This window comes from Poecilia reticulata, linkage group LG18 (assembly GCF_000633615.1).
Source record: "Poecilia reticulata strain Guanapo linkage group LG18, Guppy_female_1.0+MT, whole genome shotgun sequence".
NCBI classification, from domain to species: Eukaryota; Metazoa; Chordata; class Actinopteri; order Cyprinodontiformes; family Poeciliidae; genus Poecilia; species Poecilia reticulata.
This window is the reverse complement of record NC_024348.1, coordinates 1,627,994-1,650,583: the sequence shown is the minus strand read 5'-3', so window position 1 is coordinate 1,650,583 and position 22,590 is coordinate 1,627,994. Positions and strand designations below refer to the sequence as shown.

The 22,590-nt window shown below is 38.6% G+C and overlaps 2 protein-coding genes across 5 annotated transcripts in view; both read left to right on the top strand.

The window, feature by feature from the left end:
• tbc1d14 (TBC1 domain family, member 14) overlaps positions 1 to 17,994 on the top strand; it is a 43,835-nt gene extending 25,841 nt beyond the window's left edge. For all 4 annotated transcript variants that reach the window (XM_008435065.2, XM_008435067.2, XM_008435068.2 and 1 more), the window contains 11 exons: positions 4,210 to 4,334; positions 5,280 to 5,362; positions 5,457 to 5,574; positions 6,587 to 6,693; positions 8,053 to 8,127; positions 8,217 to 8,308; positions 8,448 to 8,519; positions 11,727 to 11,855; positions 12,652 to 12,761; positions 14,209 to 14,467; positions 15,049 to 17,994. In XM_008435065.2, the coding sequence (XP_008433287.1) occupies positions 4,210 to 4,334; positions 5,280 to 5,362; positions 5,457 to 5,574; positions 6,587 to 6,693; positions 8,053 to 8,127; positions 8,217 to 8,308; positions 8,448 to 8,519; positions 11,727 to 11,855; positions 12,652 to 12,761; positions 14,209 to 14,467; positions 15,049 to 15,117 (1,239 nt within the window). In that variant the 3' untranslated portion in view covers positions 15,118 to 17,994. The remainder of the gene's footprint in view (positions 1 to 4,209; positions 4,335 to 5,279; positions 5,363 to 5,456; positions 5,575 to 6,586; positions 6,694 to 8,052; positions 8,128 to 8,216; positions 8,309 to 8,447; positions 8,520 to 11,726; positions 11,856 to 12,651; positions 12,762 to 14,208; positions 14,468 to 15,048) is intronic.
• A 2,042-nt stretch (positions 17,995 to 20,036) lies between these two features.
• On the top strand, positions 20,037 to 21,215 carry LOC103480193 (C-C motif chemokine 13-like). The gene is made up of 3 exons (XM_008435071.2): positions 20,037 to 20,453; positions 20,530 to 20,641; positions 20,861 to 21,215. The coding sequence occupies exons 1-3, from the start codon at positions 20,384 to 20,386 to the stop codon at positions 20,958 to 20,960; spliced, it is 282 nt and encodes a 93-aa protein (XP_008433293.1). The 5' UTR covers positions 20,037 to 20,383; the 3' UTR covers positions 20,961 to 21,215.
• The last annotated feature ends 1,375 nt before the right edge of the window (positions 21,216 to 22,590 follow it).

The following is a 22,590-nucleotide window of genomic DNA, read 5'->3' as shown; positions in this document are numbered from 1 at the left end:
TGATAGTTGTTTTTTGTTAATAAACATTTACTTTATTTCACTTTAACCATGGTATGGTTTCATGTTTTTGTTACGACCCTGAGCCAGTCGTAACACAGACGTATTCTATTTCTGAAGCACAAGAAAACACCTGTGACTTTAATTGGCTTGGTTTCTGTCATAAAGTAATTCCTTTATTGATTGATGTTGCCTCTCTTACTGGTATTATAGAACTAAAGCACACAGAGCAGGCTGAGAAATCTACTATCTTAGGAATGGAATCCAACATGAACCAGAGGATCTGGATAATTCAGATGATTTGGCTTCATTAACCATGAAATGGGTGAATAATAATAATTAAAAAAAAAAAACTAGAGATCTTAAATGTTGCTAGGTAGTGCTTTAACCTAATTTTAGATTAATGTCTTCAGATTTATACTGTAAGCTGCCATGTTTTTTTTACTCATTAACAGCTAAGTGCTGTTTCGGCAGCAGAATTTGCTGAACAGTGAAGCTTTAGCCTCTGATTTATATTGTAGTTTAATTTGTCAATCTGACACAGATTTCACGCATCCTTCCATCTTTCCTGCATTCCCCAAGTTAACATCATGCTCTTTGCACAACAGATACTACTAGCAGTTTCTACCCCTTCCCTCCTTTCTTCACTCCCTCTCTTTGCTGCATCCAGCCTCTTCAGTGGCGCAGAACTCTGGCTGATCTGTTTCAGTCAAGTGCAGCTGCTGCCAGGGTTCACACTGACTAGTGAACAAAACAAAATACACTTTGGCTTTGTATTAAACACACAGACTGACAATATTTACTTGATCTGACATGAGATTTTTTTCGCTGTGTGGTGTTGGTACCATTATTGGAACTATAAAAAAAAATAACATAAATCTGCCTGTTTCAGGCATTACATGAGTTCTCAAAAACGAGATTAAATTGTTTTTGTCAAATACTCAACATTTTTACAATTGGCCGTATGTGTAATAAATAACCTAATCTTTGTATAATAATTGGGAATGCACCAATTTGACAATTTGGCCGATATTTATACTTCCACTTTGACGGATTATCATAGCATTATTATTTTATACATTTAACTTTCAACACTGTAAAAGTGTCCACAACATCTACGTTGCCCCTCTCTCTCTCCCCCTCTCTCTCTCTCTCTCTTGAAACACAAACAGCAACAAGATGGGAATTAATATCAGCCCAGTTTTATTATTGAAGTGATTACAGTCCGTTAAACAAAGGTTAAAATCAGCTGATACAGATGTTGATGCTGATATATTGTACATCGCTAACAATAATATAGACCATGTATGGAGGTTTTCTTGCTCATCTAAATCGAAGGCAAAATATTGAAACTAAAGTGTCAAAAATTTAACTTTTTGTGTTTTCAGAATTTAGATAAATATCTCAGAAATATCAAACTGCAATTTCAGGATTCTTTGTTCAATGTAGAATTATCCAGTTCAGCTTTACTCAGTACATTTTCACAACATTTTGAAATAGAAATGATAAATTGTCCACTCTCAATGCTCAATCTCAAAGCTGATCTTTAGCCCTGATGCTAGCTGTACCCTGAAGTAGACAGTTTTAGTAGTTTTGTAACCATGTCAACCAAACCAACATGTGGTTTTGATTAGTCCACAGGGCAAAAACTATGTACTTTGTTACTTCAGAATAATAGTCTTGAACATAAGCATAGCTAATGGCTGAGAGCCGTTTCTTACACTAACTTTATTTCAACGAGAAATTTTATGCTGTATTTAGTACTGTGACATCAATATCTTTCTATTTGGGTTTACAGTCTAATTAAAGTTCTATTCAAATTCCTGGTAACATTCCTTTAAAAAAGAAATCCAGACATACGAGTGTTATCTCCAACGATAACTAGCTGACGGCTATGAGGGATTTCTCTGCTTTGCATGTGTTGATAGAGAGAGGAAATGGTTTGGATTTGTTTTTTTATCTTTGCAGCTGATTCAGACGAACCAGCTGCCTTCAGCAGTGTCAAAGAAACAAGCAGCCTGTCGCCGTATCGTATCGTTAATCTCGGCTCGTCTTCTGTAGGATGTTAACGTTTATTCACATCCAGCAGAGCTGGAGCAGTCTTCGGTAGCTTCGTATCTGCTTGCTGTGCTCCTGGTCATTACCCACAATGCTTCCTGTGTTCTGCATCAGCTGCTCTCCTCTGATCCCCTGAACCTTTGGAAATGCTTTTGGCATTCTTGTTTTATCTTTTATCTCCATTACGTCACTTTTGTTCTTTTGGTTATTTTCCAGTTTTTTTTGTAACCATTGCAGGGAGTTTCCCATTTGAATATCTTTTTGAATTGGCTTTCGATTACTGGTAGTTGTTGCAATTAGCTTTTTTTTTTCTTTTTCTTTTTTTTTTTTAAGTTTCACAATGTCTTGTAGTTCATGTGGTACTGTAGTCAGTGGGGAGAATGTCTTTTTAGAGAAACCAGTAGGTAAATGGAATATCTCCCAGACACGCATTATTGATTTATTTATTTTTTTTTAGGTCAAAGTCTCTTATTCTCCCAGATCTGTTTTTTTCTAAATAAAGAGTTTTATTTTACAGAGAATTTACCTCTTGAATGAGAGAGGTAAATTTGGTAACAGCACTATTTTAAAAAATGTTCTATTTGTTAAACATTTTCAAATATTTATGAACAATAGTTCTTCTTCTATTTTAATACAGCCATATTCCAAACTGCTGCACAGCATTAAGCTTTGTAAAATGTAAATTCTCTTTTCTTTGTACTTTGTCACCAAAAGTTATTTATAAGTCAATAATAATAGAGGCTCAATTCATGCTGTGTTAGAAAAGGAAGCAGAAGAATAGAAGCTATTCTTGTGGGGTTAATTTTATATTTATCTTTCTTTGTCCATTAAGCTTAGTTATATGGATGCAAGGAAATGGCCAACCTGCCAAAGAACAGAAGCATTTGAATTTTGATTATATCAGCGCTGATGTTACTGCCGTTTACCGCTTGCTGTTGCTGCACAGGCATTACAGTGTTTTTGATTTTAATCTAGGAGAACTTGTATATATTGTTTTGTGTTTTTCAGTCAAGTAAATAACATTTCTTGTCATAATTTCAAATCTTTTGCCCAGCACTGATTTAGCCATGCTCTGAATCTTGAATTTTGGTTATTATCACCACCTACCAGTGCAGCACAGATATAGCATTTTTGATCAAGATTTAACAGACCATGTAGATATTTTTTTTTTAAGTTGGAAGACAAATACTCCACTTTAGTAAAAGGTTTGCATAATTCAGTCACTTATAAAAGGTTCCCCACAGTCCAAGTTTTACAGGCAGCATGGCAAAGACAGAAAACGCTTTTTGTTTTTCCTTATCTTTTCTCTGATGTTCAGATTATTCTTATGTAGTGTGCTTAAAAGGATGCAAGTCAGATTGTGTCCCTGCTGGACGTACAGTTCTTTTTTTCCTTGACAATGTAACAAAAATGTAGATAATTACAGTGCATCATAAAAATGAGTAATAAAAAAGACAGAAAAAGCCTTGGACTGCATTAGTCATTCTGAGTGTAGAAATGGATTTCCTGCCTGGCGTTTTCTGTGCTGATCGGTGACTAAAACTGTTCTGGCAGACCTCCGTCTCTGTTGCAAATGTACGAAATTGTCTGTGATTCAGTTTGATGTGCATCCACGCTGCGCTTGTTCTGTTTTTAGTTGCTTTGTAATCGGTCAGGAAGCCTGCGGCATGTTTCTAAAGAGGCTGTCCTCTGACCCGTGTGCTCCGTAACGCTGCGCCTACACACAGTGTGAAAGTCAGCTGATGGCTGGCCTTGAGTTAAGCTGCTCTATGACCTCAGCTGTAAACACACATCACATGACCTCCCCCCTCTCTGTCACACCCAGTGTTTAATCAGAGCTCATTAGAGACAAACTGAAAATAAGTCAGTCCATAATAATGTCTCTTGATTTGTTTATTTTTAAAATTTTTGTAGTTTTGTCTGTCCTTCACTAAATCCCATCGGTTTGTCCTTCCACATGACTTTCTGACCCTTCAGGGACTTTCCTCAGTGAAATGCTTTTAGTTTTATTTTTCTCCTTGATGCTAGACGTCGATACCAGCATACCTCTGACACTAAAAGCTGCCGCCCAAACTAAATAATTTAGCCTCTATTGCCGTCTGTCGTCACTTTGTTTTCTTATTTTTCTCCATCCATGTCTGTGTTTGTCCTCAGGAATATGAAACAAAGAGTGGCAAAGCTGGACCTGGCAACCCGACGTCCCCCAGGCAGGGAGTGAGGAAGAACCTGGACTTCGAGCCCCTCTCCACCACCGCGCTCATCCTGGAGGACAGACCTGCGTACGTTTCCTCATCGTTCCATCCTACCAGTGTCTTCATTAACATGATCATTGGAGCTTATGCTTTGTTTTTTCACACTTACCTCTCACTTTGTTAAAAGAAGCTTCACCTTCCCTGTCTATTTGTTGTTGTTGTTGTTGTTCTTACCGTTTTCTTAGACCTCATTCTTCTGGGCTGCTTAATTTATTTCATTGTAAAACAACTAATTCATCAAAACTTCCTCCTGGAATACCAGGAGTTTTTTTCCCCATCTTTTTCATTTTGATTATATGCAAGAAATCCAGTGTTTACATTTATTCCATTTCTGCATCGGTTGTTTTTTTATTAGAAAAAAATTGAGTGGAAGAAAAAGGATCAACTTGAAATTGGAGATTAAAAAATAAATAATTAATTAACTGAAAATACAGCTCATAGTAAGTTTTTGTAGTGTAAATCAAACTTTAATTTGTAGCCAGAGATATTTTGCTGACCAGCTAGATTTTCTGACTTAGTCATAATTAATTATTAGTTTGGCCTAATTGAAGCATCATTCTTCTGATAAGTTATTATATATAGCATATTTGTCAAAACAGAATGCCTTTCTGACCTCTCAACTCCCAGTATGGTCTGCCATTTGAGGAACAAACAGGAAGTCCAAAAGGACATTCATCCTTATGTCCTTTTTAATTACAAAAATTAGAAATCAGTCTTGGGTCCAAAAATTAAAAACTTTTTGGAAACAAGAAGTAAAATTGAAAGCAGATCCAAACATGTGCAGCTGGATTACATGCAGCTTGTGATGCATGTAATCCAGTCCTGTAGAGTTACCTCTACAGGACTGTATGTCTCTTTAGGCCATAGGCCTGCTTCTCATAAATGAGAAGCAGGTAGCACTCGGAGAACACACATACACACACTGCTGCTCACTCATTTCTTCTGACACACACTCATCTTTGTTTTGTGCAGTAATCTGCCCGCCAAACCTGCAGAGGAGGCCCAGAAACACCGACAGCAGTATGAGGAGATGGTGGCCCAGGCCAAGAAGAGAGGTCAGCCAGCTGGAATCCACACTGGACCACATCAGCTCGTCATATATTGTTGGTGTTTTTTTGTATTGTTAAATTCACTCTCTGTCTTCTGCAGAGCTGAAGGAAGCTCAGAAAAGGAAGAAGCAGCTGGAGGATCGCTGTAAGCTGGAGGAGAGCATCGGCACGGCGGCCCAGATCTGGAACCAGGAAATCCTACCCAACTGGAGCACAATGTGAGTCATGCTTTTCTTCTTTATATTTTCCAAAAGTCACATTTATATGTGTTACAGTAAATTAAATAAATGCAAAATGGTATGTTTGACGTAAGTAAAGAAAAGAATAAAAGATTAGTTAACATTCCACAGCCTTCCACATAACACTTTTTTTCTTCCGTCTGTATCCGGTTTTAGTTAAAACAGAAATGAAGCATATAAAACCAAATAGAAGAATAATAACAGCTGTAGCATTATATGGATCTATAGACCAACATCACAGTAGACTGAATCAATGAATGTTGAGTATTGTAGCATCTTTTCTAATTATTTTATTAATTCTAAACATTCTCAATTATTTCAGGCACATATTGATCAGTTATATTTCTCCCATTTATTCTAGTGTTTAAAAAATACATTTATTTTTAAATTGACTGTGAAGATTACTTTCCCATTTGTAAATCTAGGGCTGGTGGTTTTCTTTTCTATTATTTTCTTCTTCTTTTTTTTAGTAATTGCCTTTTTTCCTGCCGCCACAAGATTAGCTCAAACAGGAAATGCATTCAGAATCAGCTGAGATCTCAACAATTATCCACTCACAAGCTTTGAAAAACATGAAGCATTTCTCACTGAAACATTCCTGGGTGACATTCCCAGCATACTTGGCTCGTTTGAGGCTCACTTAATCTCAAAACCGGACACGCTAGTAATACTTGTTCAGAAATTATCCATATACCTATAGGATACTTTCTCTACTTAGTTGGTCTACTTTAGTTTAGACCAACTAAATACCACATTAGCTGCTACAACCAAACACATGCAGGTCAGTAAAATGAGTTGTGAAAACCTAAACAGGAAGTAGTAGCCAGATACATTGTGTTTTGGTTTACCTTTTATTTCCTGCTCTGGCAGTAGAGACAGTAGCTGCTGCAGTTGTATATTATCGCCCCCATGTGGCACAGATCAGTAATGGACTCTTTAATAAGAGAAGCAAAGTTCCAAACCAGCCTGAGTTTTTCTTTTCTGTCTGCAGGTGTACCTCCCGGCGAGTGAGAGACCTCTGGTGGCAAGGCATCCCTCCAAGTGTCAGGGGGAAAGTGTGGAGCCTGGCTGTGGGCAACGAGCTGAACATCACACATGGTACATTATTATTATTATTATTATTATTATTATTATTATTATTCTTTTTTGTTGTTGTTGATTTCAGTCTTAATTTACAGAGTTCTAGTTCAGTTCACCAACCCGTTTCCTCTTCTAGCTCTGAATCAGACAAATAAATCTAAAATCTTCAGGTTAACATTAAAAGGCAGCGGTATCATTTTTCAAACACTAATCTGTGTCCTTATTGGTTGAGTAATTTATTGATATACTTAATTGAAATCTAGGTAAGAAGAGTTAATTATACAGTGATATAATCCTGCTCCTATAGGCCCATTGGGATTGAGGATGTTTACAAATCATCCAAGTAAATTAATGTTTTCCTGGTAAACTAAATTAGAGAAAGCTAGGTTTGCTAACTGTTTTCAAAGCTAGCTCATGCACTGTATGAAAAATGATCTGTGCTGTTAGCGGAAGTGTACCTACCACTGAAGAAAAAATGTGCAGTTTGACGGCTCCAAATATTACACCTCCTCTACATACTGGAGGAAACGACATGTTAGCTTTCAAGATCTCTGCTGTATAAGTGTGCAGGTAATGGATGTAGTAATAAAACTCCACGTGTTCCTGACACTTAAGCTTGAATATCGTCACCTTCCTAAAATAATAGTCAACTCATGTTTTGGTAAAAAATCTTCAGGTTAACATTAAAAGGCAGCAATATCATTTTTCAAACACTAATCTGTGTCCTTATTGGTTGAGTAATTTATTGATATATTTAATTTAAAATCTAGGTATGAAGACTTAATTATACAGGAGAAGTGATATAAACATGTTTGAGGATCCATACAGTCAACGGCTCCTCAAACTGTATGGATCCTCAAACATGTTTTTGAAAAGAAGTTCTTTGCACATAAAATATTTGCTGTTGTTCACATCAGTGCTTCTGTTTATTGCCATGTCGTTCTGAAAGAACAAGGTTAAAGGTTCCTCTGCAACTTTCAAGAACATAACATTTAATCTCCAGCCCTGAATGTAGCAGAGGCTCATTAGATGCATGAAAAATCCAAAATATCTTTTTCCTTTATCACAATATTCAGCTGGTAGCTTTTATTTATTCTAAATGCCTTTGTTGGGTGGTTCATAGATACTTTCTGTAGGAATATAAACCTGCTGATGAGAGGTGAACGTTGAACATGATGGAGGTCACTGGTGCTCCACTCATCAAATTCAGTACTTGGATCTGAACACTAGAGGGCAGCAACAATAAGGATCAAAGTTTTCTGAAATGGAGTTCTGGTTTCTGCAACCACCTCTCTGTCCTCTCATCTTGTTCTCCGCTCATTGTCTTTAACCTTTGCCCTCTCCTGTCTCATATCGATTGATCTGTCATCCCTGCAGAGCTGTATAACATTTGTCTGGCCCGGGCGAAGGAGAAGTGGAGAAGCACAGCAGTTCCCACCACTGACACCGAAGGTAGAGACTAAACGCAAAATGTGGATTTCTTTGTTTTTCATTCCTGATCCAAGTAAAACTCCCACATGACACAACGGGTTTTCTTCAAGACGTTTTAGATTCTTCGGACCGCGAGTCGAGCCTGGAGCTCATCAAGCTGGACATCTCCAGAACTTTCCCCCAACTGTGCATCTTCCAGCAGGTGAGCAACAGGAAGGTTGAATCCAGAATATAGATGCAGTCATGTTCAACCTAATTAAAAAGCTCCGCCATGTTGAAAGCTGTTTAAGTGGAAGGGAAGCTCATTCTTGGCTCTTCATTGGTTCTCTGTTGATGTTCAGGGTGGGCCTTATTATGATGTGCTGCACAGCATTCTGGGAGCGTACACGTGCTACCGGCCAGACGTCGGCTATGTAAGTTCGTCCAAACGCTTCCCTACTTCCTGTGTTGAGATTACATCTCACCTCTGTCATGTTGGTTATTTACCATCCGTACTTATGTGGATTACGTTAAGAAAAATGACTAATGGATAGAAAAACTCTTTTATTGGCCAGGCCTTTATTCAGGCCTGTAGTGTTTTTCTGTTTGTATTTTCAGATATTTATTTTATTTTATTTTTTATTTTGGTTATTTTGGTGTTTTTGTTGTTGTTTGATTGCCACCTCACTGCAATGAAAATGTACCCAAGGGGACAATAATAGTCACACTAATACTGATAATCCACGTTTAAATCGCCTCCATCTTTTTTATGACAAAATACACTGTAAGGGTAAATTTGATCTCGTTCTCATGTGAAACGAATCGCAAGTCACTTTAACTATGTGTATACACTCATTAACTAGAATATACCCAGACTATATTAATAATAATAATAATACATCATATTTTTTAGCACTATTTTGGACACACTTACACTTTACAAGAGAAGAAAAAATTTTTTTTTTTAAGAAAATCTAATAATTTTGATCCTTGATGAATTGGAAGAACAAGATTTTTTTTTTTCCTTGACAAAATGATCTCTGAAAAACTGCATGCTAAATTGTAACAATAAAAATCTTTAAAAGATAATATAAAGTAATAGAAAAATGTATAAACTCAGTTGCAGAGCAAGCAGGGTGAGTGTGAATTATGTAAAAGTTGAGATGAAATGAGAACTAAGTGTCCTAGAATTGGCTCACATTTTATACCATTCAGTTCCTCTGTAATTCTCTAGGTTTTCTAATTATATATACAGATATTTAATGCATTTCTGCCTCTTTCTGTGTTCGACACAGATGAGAGATCAGTCAGTGTTTGAGTTTCAGCTGGTCGGACAGATTTGTGTTTCAAATTGTCCAATTCAGTTTTTACAGCATCAGCACAATTGATGAATTCATTCCACTAAAAGTGCTTTGAAGTGAAGTTGTCATTAAAACAAAACGTGACAACCGCAAAATTATGACTCCCAATTACATCACACTACTTAGTGGGGGGACTGTGGCTGTGTGGGTAGAGTAGCCGTCTTGTGATCAGAAGGTTGTAGGTTCCTCCTGCCGCATGTCAATGTGCCCCTGGGCACTTAACCCCAAATTGCCTACCGATTTGCGTATCGGTATATAAATGTGAGCGTTTGTGATTGTGACTCTAGTGTAAAGCGCTCTGAGTGGTCAAAATGACTGAAAAAGTGCTATTTAAGTTCAGTCCATTTAGTTAAATTGAGATATTTCATTATGAGTACAGTTTCTGTTTATAATTGTGTTTTTCAGGCATTTCCAATTTTCATGTCTGTAGTGGTCACAGTCGATCCGATCCGTTTAAGGCTATTTTCCCTCCAGTCGTTTGCCCTCTTCTCTGCCAGCTTTGGGGAAATACCCACTATGTCACAGTACAGTGGAACATTCTTAGAATATCGCAGCATTAGCATAATATTTTCCCTGTAATTTAACACCACAGAAACGCTGTAGGGAAATATTAAATGGACTTTCTGCTGTTGACCACAGGAATTCTTGTAGAGCGTAAAAAGGTAAATATAGCGCAGCACAAGCCTCCCACACAACACCAACACCCATGCTTTCTATCATTAAGCTGTTAGTGTGGTGTAAGTAGATGTCAGCTTCTCGGATCTAATTTTCACCTGAGTGGGCGCCGTGGAGAAGCTGAGTGGGTCCATGTTATGAAAGGTGAGCAGTCGATATCAGCTATGACTCTGGAGTTTCAGCAGCGTATGAAAAGTTCAAAACCAATAAAATACTCTGTTGGCGTGATTACGGTAATTGATCTGATGAGTAAAAAAAAATAAATTATCTTCAGTAAAGAAATTATTTTTTTTATTGTTCCCTTTTTAATCCTGATAGTGTCTTAGTTTTGGTGAATAATAAAACTTTTAATGAGTTGTTTCTTATTAATAATGAACAAAAACACATTCTAGCTCTGCAGGATAGGGAAGAAAATGTCTGATTTAAAAGAAAAAAAAATGTCAACAAATGTCAAATCAATGTAATTTTTTTTATTCCTTTTTAGTAAATTATATTACAGGATGTCTTAAAGTCTTAAATTACCCCCCGCCCCCCCTCCCCACCGCCCCCCCAAGTCTCAACAGATGTCAAATCATCTTTGATGTGTTAAGTTGATTGTTTTTATTACTTTTTATTAGTTTATATTACTGAGTGTCAATGCATCCTTAAAGTTTTAAATTGATGTATCTAAAATTAGGGCCTTAATATATCTTATATTAAAAAAGTAAGATGATCACAGGTCTTAAATTTATATATTATAATATTTTTTTCTTTCGGGAATTTCCGTCAGGCAAATATTTGAGTCGCACTCGGATGTCTTCTTTGCGCTCTGACTTCAGACGGTTGAGGCTAAATCGCTGCTACCTAGCTAGCTAGCTTCTTTGTGTCAATTATAGGCAAGTTCAAATTTGTTGCCAGTTTGCTGGACGAAGTTCACACATTTCAGTGGAGCTACAGGTCTTAAATTTAATTCATAGTGATCTTAAAAAGTCTTAATTTTGATTTAGTGAAACCTGCAGAAACTCTATATTCTTGAATTTAAAAGCTCAAAATAGTAAAATTACTACTGTCAAACTTCAATTTAAGCTAAAATGATGTGGACTCAGGACAGTAAACAAAATAAAATGAGAAGCTTGAGCACAACTAAAGAACTTTATTGTTCAAATAATTGTATTTTTGAGCTTTGCTTTTTAGTGAATCAGTTTGTGAAATTAAAAAGTTTCAGCAAACGGAGCGCTCCTTTGATCTGTTTGCACATGTGAGCTGTGATGTCGGCTCTGTTGCTGTTCAACCGCAGCCCCACTGTTGCCGTTTATACACTTTTATAGAAATGACTGTGACTTCCTGCGCTGACCCCAACCCATCTCTGCACACACATCTGTGCACTCACCACTGCATATACAGTTTATGTGCATCAGCCTCAGTTTATGTGAATCTCCTCTGTTTTCGGTCTGATTAACAATAAAAGCTCCTGGTATTGACAGAGTGAAAGTTCAGGTGTTGAGTCATGGCCGTGCTCTGAGTCTCTCAGACACAAATCACTCTGACTCGCCTCTGTAGCTGTCAGTGTTACCCGTTAATGGCTGKKTTTTTTTTTTTTTTTTCATTTCTTCTTACTGCGCTCAGGTGCAGGGGATGTCGTTCATCGCCGCCGTGCTCATCCTCAATCTGGACACAGCCGACGCCTTCATAGCTTTTGCCAACCTGCTCAACAAGCCCTGTCAGATGGCCTTCTTCAGAGTCGACCACAGCCTTGTTAGTAAAACACACACACACACACACACACACACACACACACACACACACACACACACACACACACACACACACACTGACACTCAGAAACCACATCATACATACACAAAAATCACACGTGGGGAGCCTCTTTACAAACTCCATATTTATTCTGACGGAATGTTTGGGTAGGAAATAGAATAAAAGAGTTTCTCAAAAACTATGCAGGGGACTTTACCCTAGGGATTTACCCATCAGGTATTAATATCTGTATCTATCCCAATATAGGGGGGGAAAAAAAATCTATGTTGAGTATTGGTGACAATGTTCCTGAACCATAAGGTTGGACCTGAGTGACGCAATGTTTTATCATTTATTTTCCATAATATTCAGAAATCCTAATTGCTCTTTCTGAACCATTTAAAAGGTTTGCTGCTGTTTATTTTTACGTTTGACCAATGTAGTTGATCTATTTTTATTTTTATCAGTTTTTTTTATTTTATGCTCCTAATTGCACTGACTGAATAAATTAAAGTTATTTTTACATTTGACCAAGCTTGTGAAGATATTGATGTATTTAAGTGTGCTGTACTGGTGCAGAGTTATCAGATCAATGTGTTATTCAGTACATTTATGTCTATGCTTAAAAACAGAAACGTTTTAAGTCAATTAATCTGTTTCTCTGTATCAGATAAATGTCAGATATCTGTTTTGGAAGTGAATAAAGTGGATTGGTGCATCCCTACTCTATCCTATGCAATGACTGTTAAATGTTGGTTACTTTGTTTCCATGGTTTCCCATCTCTCCTGTTTCCAGATGTTGACGTACTTTGCAGCGTTTGAAGTGTTCTTTGAAGAAAATCTACCAAAGCTCTTTGCACATTTCAAGAAAAACAGCTTGACTCCTGATATTTATTTAATTGACTGGTGAGTTTGTCACTTTTACATATTTCTACAGCTTTTCTTTTTATTTATTTGTATTTTTTTTAATTGACCTACTCTGAACTTGACTGGGTGCATTAGGTAGTTTTGACCCAAATCTTAAAGTTGCTCCGTCAGTCGGCGTGTGGAGCTGGTAATGTGTTCACCTGCATGCAGAGTGAACTTTGCGCTCCGTGTTGCTGTAGGGGAACTTCATGCTGCCTGCGGGTCACATTCAGAACCTCAGCTGAGTTTCTGAGAAAACAGGATGGGCTCAGTTTGCACATCGGTCTGTGTTAGTGGTCTGCACCTTCCACTGGAGGAAATGCTGTTCACTCTCACTTGGTACTCAAATATCACCTCCCATTAGAGGGTACAGTTTTAACCATGCTTAAATGTACATCCCCTTTTCTTAATAAAGTAAAATGACGTTGGCCAATAATGTCATATGTCATTTTATTCCATCTCTCCTCTAGAGAGGTGGAATAAACAGTTTTTATCACACTGTTTGTTTAATGAGGTATTTAACAGCAGTATGAAACACTGAGGTGTCAAACCACAAACTGAGAATTTTCATCGTCGGCTGCGTTTTTGTTGAGCACAGAATTGCGCAAATTGGAGTAACAAAAACAAATGCACTTAACGGCAATGGCAGTTTTCAAAGAACTCACATTTTTACAATAAAAGGTTGAGTTTTTTTGTAACTGTGTTGAAATTTGGGCATTTTGTAAAACTGCAATAGAAACACTTCATTCACATCATCCCTGTTTGTGGACAGCAACTTGTTTATTTCCGTGTGACTTTTTATTGCATTTTTTTGTTTCATGGAAACACTGCTATCGCAAAGTTTTCTTTTTTCAACATTAACAGTATTGAAAGTTTTGCTAATTTTTTAATGGAAATGCTGCTAGGCAGGTTCTTAATGAGGAAAACAATGTTGCAAGTTACAAGTTGACAGTTTCAGACATGACTGCTAACACCTGCTGAGAAAGTCTGTCGTAGATAACTGGATCTTTGCAATTTGGTAACGGGTTCAATCACGTCAACAATCGATCAAAACAAACCTTGCACCCCAGAAAAATCGCTCCTGTTTGTTTTCTTTAATCGCCGATGGTTACGGGAGTCAGATGAGTTCCACAGGGCTTTATGTTCAGACTCCCAAACTAGTGCAGGAAAAAAAAACTGTCCAAGCTGTCTTGAGTGAGTTCACATCATGATTTTTAGCACCATTTAGGTTCTTTCTGATCACTCAGATCAGATGATGATTCCTGGTCTAAAAGTTTCCAGTTAATTCTGACAGTAGTGGACTGACATCATGAATGTAAATGAATTGATTACCCCTAAATAAACTATTGCCTGCCTCTGTTGTCTTTTGCAGAGAGATGCAGTTTTTATTTTGGCTGCCATTTACAGTCTTCCTCCTCTTTCTTTTTTTTCCCCCCTTTCCTCCCAGGATCTTCACACTGTACAGTAAGTCTTTGCCACTGGACCTGGCGTGCCGCGTGTGGGACGTGTTCTGCAGGGACAGCGAGGAGTTCCTGTTCCGCACGGCGCTGGGCGTGCTGCGCCTCTACCAGGACGTCCTGACCTCCATGGACTTCATCCACATGGCTCAGTTCCTCACCCGCCTCCCTGACCTCATCCCCCCTGAGCAGCTCTTCCAGCACATCGCAGCCGTTCACATGACCAGCCGCAACAGGAAGTGGGCCCAGGTACTGGTTCATCCACTGGGTCTGTTCACAGTGAATTGCAAAAGGATTCACTCTCCTTGGATTTTTTTTTTTTTTTTACAATATTAAATATTAATGTATGCGATACACCAACACAACGTACAACGTGACTGTGAAGGGCAAAGAAAATTTAATACAAATCTGAAAAGTGTGGCTTACCTAGTAGTTCTACGACCTGGCCTATACCAATACTGATGCAGCATTAATTCTATTGTTTGCTGCACCTTCTATTTTTTGCAAATTTATACATTTCAGATTTAAAAGTGTTCAGTCAGAGGCTTCTTTTGATCCGCTGTAACACAGACTGCTACCGGAGACCCTTCCTTGAGACCTCACTTTTCCTTTAGGGTTCAGTTAAAGTCTTCTTGAACTGAATGATCTCTAATTCATGCGCCGGTCTGTTTTACTCCTTTGACTGTTTTTAGCATTTTAGAGACACAATTAGAAAAGTTTGAGGTGTTTGAACGCTTCTTGTTTTGTATTTTCTGCTTTATTTTATTTTCATGCCACCTGTGAGAAGCGAGGATGTTTAAAAACGTCTCTGCTGCCTTCCATCCTCTCAGGTCCTACAGACGCTGACAGATCAGAAAAAATCCGGAGCGAGGCTGTCTGGAGCCGAGGCGCTGAGCTGAGGTCAGAGGGAAGGTCACACACTAATCCACTCAGATCCCCTCCAGCTTTCAGGGCATCCTGCACCTGAAAGAGACAGAGACGCCCCCTCCCCCCACCTCCCATCAACTTGTGGGTGGGAAGTAAACTACTGTAGCTGCTGAGATGGAGCTCTCCTTCGTATCGCCGCTCAGGCCCTTAACCAGCATCCACCAGGAGGGTCTGCCGGTCAAGAAGCACCGAGAGGTGAAAGGAATACGAGGCCTTATTTTCCTTTTACTCCCCAACACCCACCACGAAGCCCAGCAGTGAACTGGAAACTGTAGCTGGGAAACGGTGAAGAATGTATCGCACTCCCACTGTCATGAACACCAGGCTCAGTCAGAGGGAGGAAACCACAGAGGTACCACTGAAGTTCCTCCACCAGTCCCTCCACCCGGCGCCGGGTCCTCTGCTGTCAGCTACCTGAACCGCGTTCCACTCGTCTTGTCTCTTTCTTCCTCTGGTTACCATGACGAGATTCACAAACTCCTTTTTTTTCTTTTTTCTTGTCTTTTTTTTCCCAGATGTGTACCAGTCAGGGAACATCACTCTTATCTGTAATTCCCACCTTTTGCTTTCAAAAAGGCCATGCTTGTTTATAATGTGGCCAGTGGATTCTGTTTGCACATCTATCATTCCCTCATGGTGTGTGTGAGTGTGTTTTATTTAATTAGTCAGGCTTGTTTTCTGAATCATTCCATTCTGTCGCGTTAAAATCCACGAAGCTGCAACTCGATCACATGCTGACTCTGCAGCTTCTATCCAACATGTAAGTAATGAGAACTCTTCATCGAGGTCGTATAAGCTGCCTGGAAAATTCTTTTTATTTTTGCATCAATGAAACTGGGTTAACTTTTTAAAAAAGTGGTGAAGTTGGTCTGAACACTGCAGATGTTGATTTCTTTTTCATGCTTTTAATGTGTTTGTGGTACATTTCAGCTTTGTAGTGTCCTGGAGTGTGATGTCTTTTTGTGCTGTTATTTAATATTTATCGAAAATGTGACGAGACATAAAATCGAAATGAAGGATGTGGCGAAGTTCCTCCTCAGCAAGCGAGAGGAGTGTGAACATGTTGCAGCAGACAAACCGACACGTGCAACTATGTTTTACTGTTGAGACGGAACCGGTTTACTTGATTTACTAAGTGATCGAAGAAACATTTTATTAGTCTTTGTTAAAATTTGTCCACATGATAGCTGTGATGGTAAAATGAACTCTGGGTTCTCAAGCAAAATCTGCAGTTTTAGAGTGTGCAAGTTCTGCCTAGCTGATACTATAAGAAGGAGCCGTCAGGGGCTGATGGTGACAGTTTGAGCTTTAATATAAAGTATAATTCATGTCTGAAGCTGCAATGTCATTGATTTTTAAACATGAATGCATGAATTGATGAAGTTTCCCAACAAACTATTTTTCTTACATTTTCTTTTAGCACTTTCTTCCTTGAAGCAGCCATATTGGATCTTGAAGTTGCATCTGGGGAGGCTCCTCCCACTTTTAGACTAGTCTCCTCCCACTTTTGGAACAGGCTTCAACATATTTTGAAGAACACATGTAGACATAGGCTACTGTAAGTTTCTCACAGTATGTAAGTAGCTCTTAACTGGAACTTTGTTAAATTAAACTTTTTTTTCCCAAGTGTGAATTAAGAAGCTGTGAATTATTGCTTTAATACAAGAAACTCCCCCACGTAAACACACATTAACACACTACACAGCTGCTCCTGGTTTAAACTCTGCTGCTCCGAAGCGCAGCAGGATGAGTTCAAAGTACGACTGGCTGTAAAAGTCTTGGATGTTGGGGATCAGATGTTGACTCTGCTTCAGTCAGACCTCTGTGGCCTTCACAGTGGATTCACACTGTGGTAAACGTGTCATCCCATCATAACCAGGTGACGCCTGCATTTACATTGCTGTCATCTGTAAAGTTAAAGTAAGGATCCACATAAAACACCTAAATATGTATTTCTTGAAACTTTTCTTGATTATTCTTTTTTTTAAGCCCCATTTTTAACCTAATCAGGTTGAAAGCATAGAAATCTGATTGGATCTGAAGGTAAACTGTGGATAAAATGACTGCTTCCTCTTGCTTGTTTTGCTGCTGATTTTTTTATTTTTTGAGGCTACTTTTGTTTTCTGTGAAAATCTCCTCAGTGGGACCGCGCTCTCTAAGTACACCGAAGTCTTGAGATGACTTGAAACCAAAAATCGGTTCTGACTTGTCGGATTCTTCTCGCTCATCTTTTGGCTGTCTCTAGACGGTTCTCTGTTTCTTTTCTGCTTTCACATCATCATCTTTCTGCACTCCGCCCCTCTCCCCTCCACCCACCATTCAACTCCTCCACTGTGGTTTTTTAAAAAAAACCACACAGGACTGCAATAAAGCTTTTTGCACAAACATGTCAGCCTTTGCATTGAGTTGTGCCTCTCATCATCACTTCATGTCATCGGTCATGGTTAAACGGGTTTCCGTCTTTTTGTTTTCGTGTTGTTCGCACTGACGTTGCCGTGCCGATCTTTTCTCTGTAATGTGTGCTTGTGTTAAGAAGGTAATTGCACAAAGATGTTGGTTTCTAACATGTTACATTAAAGGTAAAACCTGGTGTTATCTATCAACACTACCTGTCCTTTCTTTAATCCACAGCACTTAAAACACACAAAAATACTCAATCATCAGTGTCATTTTCCTTGGCTCAGTAATCAGGTTGATTTGTTGGTTTTATTTTATATCGTCACTTTTGTTTTGGTGTTTTCTCGAGACCCGTGTACTGTTGAGGACTGAGGGTCGTCATGCAACTGTATCTCACTTGAAAATGTACATAAATGATGGTTTTATCATAATAAAAAGCTGTACATACCCTCCTGCTTTTTCTGAGTCTGTTAAATCTACAGATGCTCTAAAAAAAATTTTAAATAAATATTTTTTGCCATTTTGGTTACAATAAAGACCAGCCTGTGGTTCTGTTGAGGCATAATGGAAGCCCAGGTTGATCATCTGCATTGTTGGGTTGGTGCTTCTCATCTTCCTCTTCCTCTATAGAGAATCTTTGACAGTACGCCAAAGATTTTCTACAGGATTCAGGTCATGAGAGTTTCTGGCCAATCGAGAACAGTATCACCACGGCCACTGAACCAGCTTTGACGGTGTGGGCTGAGTACCAAATCCTAGCTAGAAAATGAAATCAGCATCTCTATATTATTGTCAACAGAAGGAACCAAAAGTTGCTCTAAAATGTCCTTGTAGATGGAAGACTGCTCCCCAAACCTTCACAGATTGTAGAAACTTTACTCTCAACTCCAACCAATGAGGATTCTGTGCCTCTCCACCTTTTTTCTAAAACCTCTGTGACCTTGATCTCCAAATGGAATCCTTTATGTTTTCATCTGGAAAGATGACTTTGTATCACTAAGTTGGGTTAAACTTAAGATTGTTTAATAAAAATGTCCTTGTCATCAAAATTGCAAGCGTTACCTAAAACCAAGACAAACCTCGACGATGACTAGGTTTACTAACGTTTGCCTAGTCTGTCACTTTTTCCTAAAGCAGTTACTAGAACTACTTCTTTCTCAGAAGAATTTACTGAGAAAGAAAAACGTCAGATTGTTCCACATTCTAGGAATGATGCATGGCAATGTGTTCATTTGCATTTAGAAATATGTCCTTGTGTAGCTTGTAGCGACTCTCGTCTCATTCTTTAATTTGCTTTGAGGATGTTGCATCTGATTTTTCTTGATATTTGGTGTTGAAATTCCTACAAATTTTAGAGATGTTTTCAGAATGTTTACAAATGAGATGCACAAACTCCTTTTCAAGAGCAACCTGGTATGATGGCAGCGTTTACAAGTTTCAGCATTCACATCCCAACGATGGCGTATGCTACTTTCAAAGGCGTCATGAAGTAAAAAAATAAAAAATCCAATAAAACATGACCATCAAAAGTAATTGCCTTTAACAAACCTCTTCTTTCAGAAGTGCTTTCAGTTCACTGTCAATTGCTCTGTCAATTTAGCCTTTCACTGAAAGTCATTTCAGACTGAGGGGGCGGCATATTTAAATGCTCTCTTACTTATATCAGTTCAGTTGTTTTTCTCTCTAACGCAGGTACGATGCTTCCAATGCGTAGGATTCATCTAGACGTAGCGGCTTTTGATGCACCAACTCCAACTTTAGTCCATGAACAGATTTTGCTTCACAACAACAACAACAGATCTCCCTGCTGCTGACGCACCTGTTCTTATCACAACTCAACAGACTTACTTTCGCAAATATATAATGCTCCATTTGCGATATATAGAAAATATACATCAAGTACCGGGCGTCGAAACCAGGAACCGAAATCTGAATGACTCCATGACCGTTGTAAACTGAATAATTTAGGTCATTTCCCTAATTTAATTCAATTATGTGAAAAAGCCTTATTTTCCTCATATATAGAAGTAATTCCTCCGTAGATGAACCTCTCAGAAATTTCTCTTCTGTTTGAATCCAAACTGGGTTATGTTGTCTCATTTCAAGATCAAGGCAACCACAGAAAGAGACAACCATGTGTGGTGAGGACCTCCGATACAGACTGGATAGAGATTAAACCTTAGTCTTTAAAGGTTCGCCAAGAAGCCACAGCCAATGAGATCATATGCAAACGGAAGGAAATCTGCAACCACCAATATAATCTGTGACTGTTTGGTCAAGACTTGAAATTAGCAACAATGCTGGGATGAATTATTGTTCAAAAATATCTGGTTTTGGCCATCAAGAACATTTAATAAGTGCATTCCGGGAGTCAGAGTATTTATCAGTGTCTGTATGCAGTTCAGTCCTTGTTCAGTTGTGTTTGGCCCAGCAGTAATATAGATATATGGTTGTTGTGGGTTTTTTTCTTCAGGAATCAGTTCAAGACATTGGAGTGAGTTTTCAAACAAGAAGCATGAGAAACGTGCAGCAAACGCAGCATATGAGTCTCGATGTCACCTTTGTATTGCTTCTCTTCTTGTTTAGTAAGAACCAGTGTTGTGCTCCGTCACCATCTTGCTCGACGGATGCAGCGGTGGTCAAACTGCGGCTGCTGTACTCCACCATCATTTCTCACTGAGTGGAAAGTTTCACATGCAGTCTCTTCATAACCACACGCCCTCCTACTTTAACCCCACTGACACCTTGTCACTCCTCCTATCCATTTTGAACCCTGATGCCCCCCAGACTCTGTGTTAGTTTTCATCATCATCATCACCTCCAGAGGAACATCTGGTCATCATGAAGGCCGAACGCGTCTTCCTGCTCTGCATCCTGGGAGCCGCTCTGCTGTCCACTGTCCTCTGCACCAGTAAGACTACAGCCAGACTGCAGCTGCGTCTCCAGGCTGTCAGATGATTCGTTTCATGTGATCTTCTTGTTCGCAGATGGAATTGGACCCGACGACTGCTGCTTCAAATTCTATCCACGACAGATGAGGAAATCTGCCATCCGCTCGTACTACTTCACTGATTACCGCTGTCCCAAGGCTGCAGTCATGTGAGTAATTCAAACCTCCAACTGGATTCATGTCAGTCAAGTTTTGAATGAGTCCTAAGAAGATAAATAGGTAGGTAGGGATTTTCTCTTAGGGAAATTAGCATAAGAATAATGTCAGTTATGCTTAAAACTACTAGAGATGTTTTGTATTAACATTACCATTGGACGAGGAAGTGTTGACAGTATTCTTATTTTCGAATCTCCTTTCTTTTCGTTTAGTTTGGTCACAGGACAGAAGGGTCGTCACATCTGCGTGGATCCAAGTCTCCTGTGGGTTGAAAACATGATGAGGCATCTGGATGAGAAGGACTTGAAGTGAACCTCTTGCTCATCCTTTCGCGTTTCTTTGCTTTGTTTTCATCCATCATAAAAGCTGGAGAACATTGGTGGCATATATTTTGATATACCTGCTCAAAGCTTTTTGAGTCATTTATCTGACTGTTTCAGTGGTTTTGTTATCTTGACTGGTTAACCTCACTGGAAGCCGGTTTTGATTTTATCTTGTTTTCTGATGTTTTCTAAAGTGATCTGCTGTACCTGTTGATTTAATCTAAAATAAAAAAAAATACATTCATCTGTTTTTGTTCTAACGGTGTATTTCTACATTGCTCAGGCTTATAATAACTTGTTTGGAAAGACAAGATGAAAAAATTAGAAAATCAGATCAGTAGATATGAGGTTTCCACAAGTTTCAAGAAGTTTCATTTAAGACCTATAGATCTGAATTAAATAGAGGAACAGCATTTATTTACTTATTGACAAGTTAAATTCATCTTGGTCAGAACCAGCTGGTGTTTTCCAGCTCTGACATGTGACTTGAGTGTTTTTACTCCTGAGTTATCAAAACCACATCACCTTCCTACTCAGTGTGATGAACCTCATAACACTGACAACCAATTTCAGCCATTTACTGAAATACCTGTTACTAAATAGAAAAACAGAACAGACAGACCGATACTTAATTAATACCCATGTAGGGGAAATTCATGTAGCACCTAACACTCCCAAACCACACACACCATCAGTACAGTACTATAGAAACCAGTAATATTTGTGTTATTTATAAATGCTCATGTCAGCAGGTGGTGTTGTGCAGCTACAGCTCTAGAAGAAATGGCTGCACTGAACCCACTGAAAACCTCATGGTTATTCAACCTAATGTTGATCTCTGAACTATTCCTGAGTTCAAACATCAGTATTGTTGTTTCTAAATGAATATGAACTTGTTTTCTTTGCATTATTTGAGGTCTGAATGCACAGCATCTATTTTTTTTGTTTTTGTTTTGACCATTTCTCCTTTCCTGCAAATAAATACCAAATATTTGCTTGGAATTTCAGAGACATGTTGTCCGTAGTTCATAGAATAAAAGAACAATGTTCATTTTACTCAAACATAGACCTATAAAAAGTAAAATCAGAGAATCTGATCATTTTAAGTGGTCTCTTAATTTTTTTCAGAGCTGTATGTTTGGTTGTCATGGTGAGTGATTGAGCACTGGATAACTAGAACCAACAAACTATTCTAACCAAACAAAACCATTAAGTCAGACGAGTCTTAATGTCTGTTGACCAACCAGTGGCCTGAGGTCCATTCCTCCAGAGCTGCTGTCCTTCAACGTCGTCATCATCATCATCATCATCATCATCATCATCATCATCATCATCATCATCATCATCATCATCATCATCATCATCAGTCATTCAGCTGTGTAAAGTGAGACTGTAAGATCCTAAATGCAGATAAATGTTTGTTTTTGTCTCTGAATATTATTTATTTGCCGTTGTGGAGAGTCGAGGTGAACAAACTGTCCCTGGTGTGTGACAAAGTCACACATTGAGCAGAACGTATCCTGTTGGGTTTGTGGTCTAAAAATGTTTAGCATGGCTGCACACACACACACACACACACACACACACACACACACACACACACACACACACACACACAC

Excerpts from the sequence above, each read along its gene's own strand:
- LOC103480193 (XM_008435071.2), top strand. The coding sequence starts at position 20,384 with ATGAAGGCCGAACGCGTCTTCCTGCTCTGCATCCTGGGAGCCGCTCTG. Across the intron at positions 20,454-20,529 it reads GTCCACTGTCCTCTGCACCA|ATGGAATTGGACCCGACGAC; the intron begins GTAAGACTACAG and ends TCTTGTTCGCAG. Across the intron at positions 20,642-20,860 it reads TGTCCCAAGGCTGCAGTCAT|TTTGGTCACAGGACAGAAGG; the intron begins GTGAGTAATTCA and ends CTTTTCGTTTAG.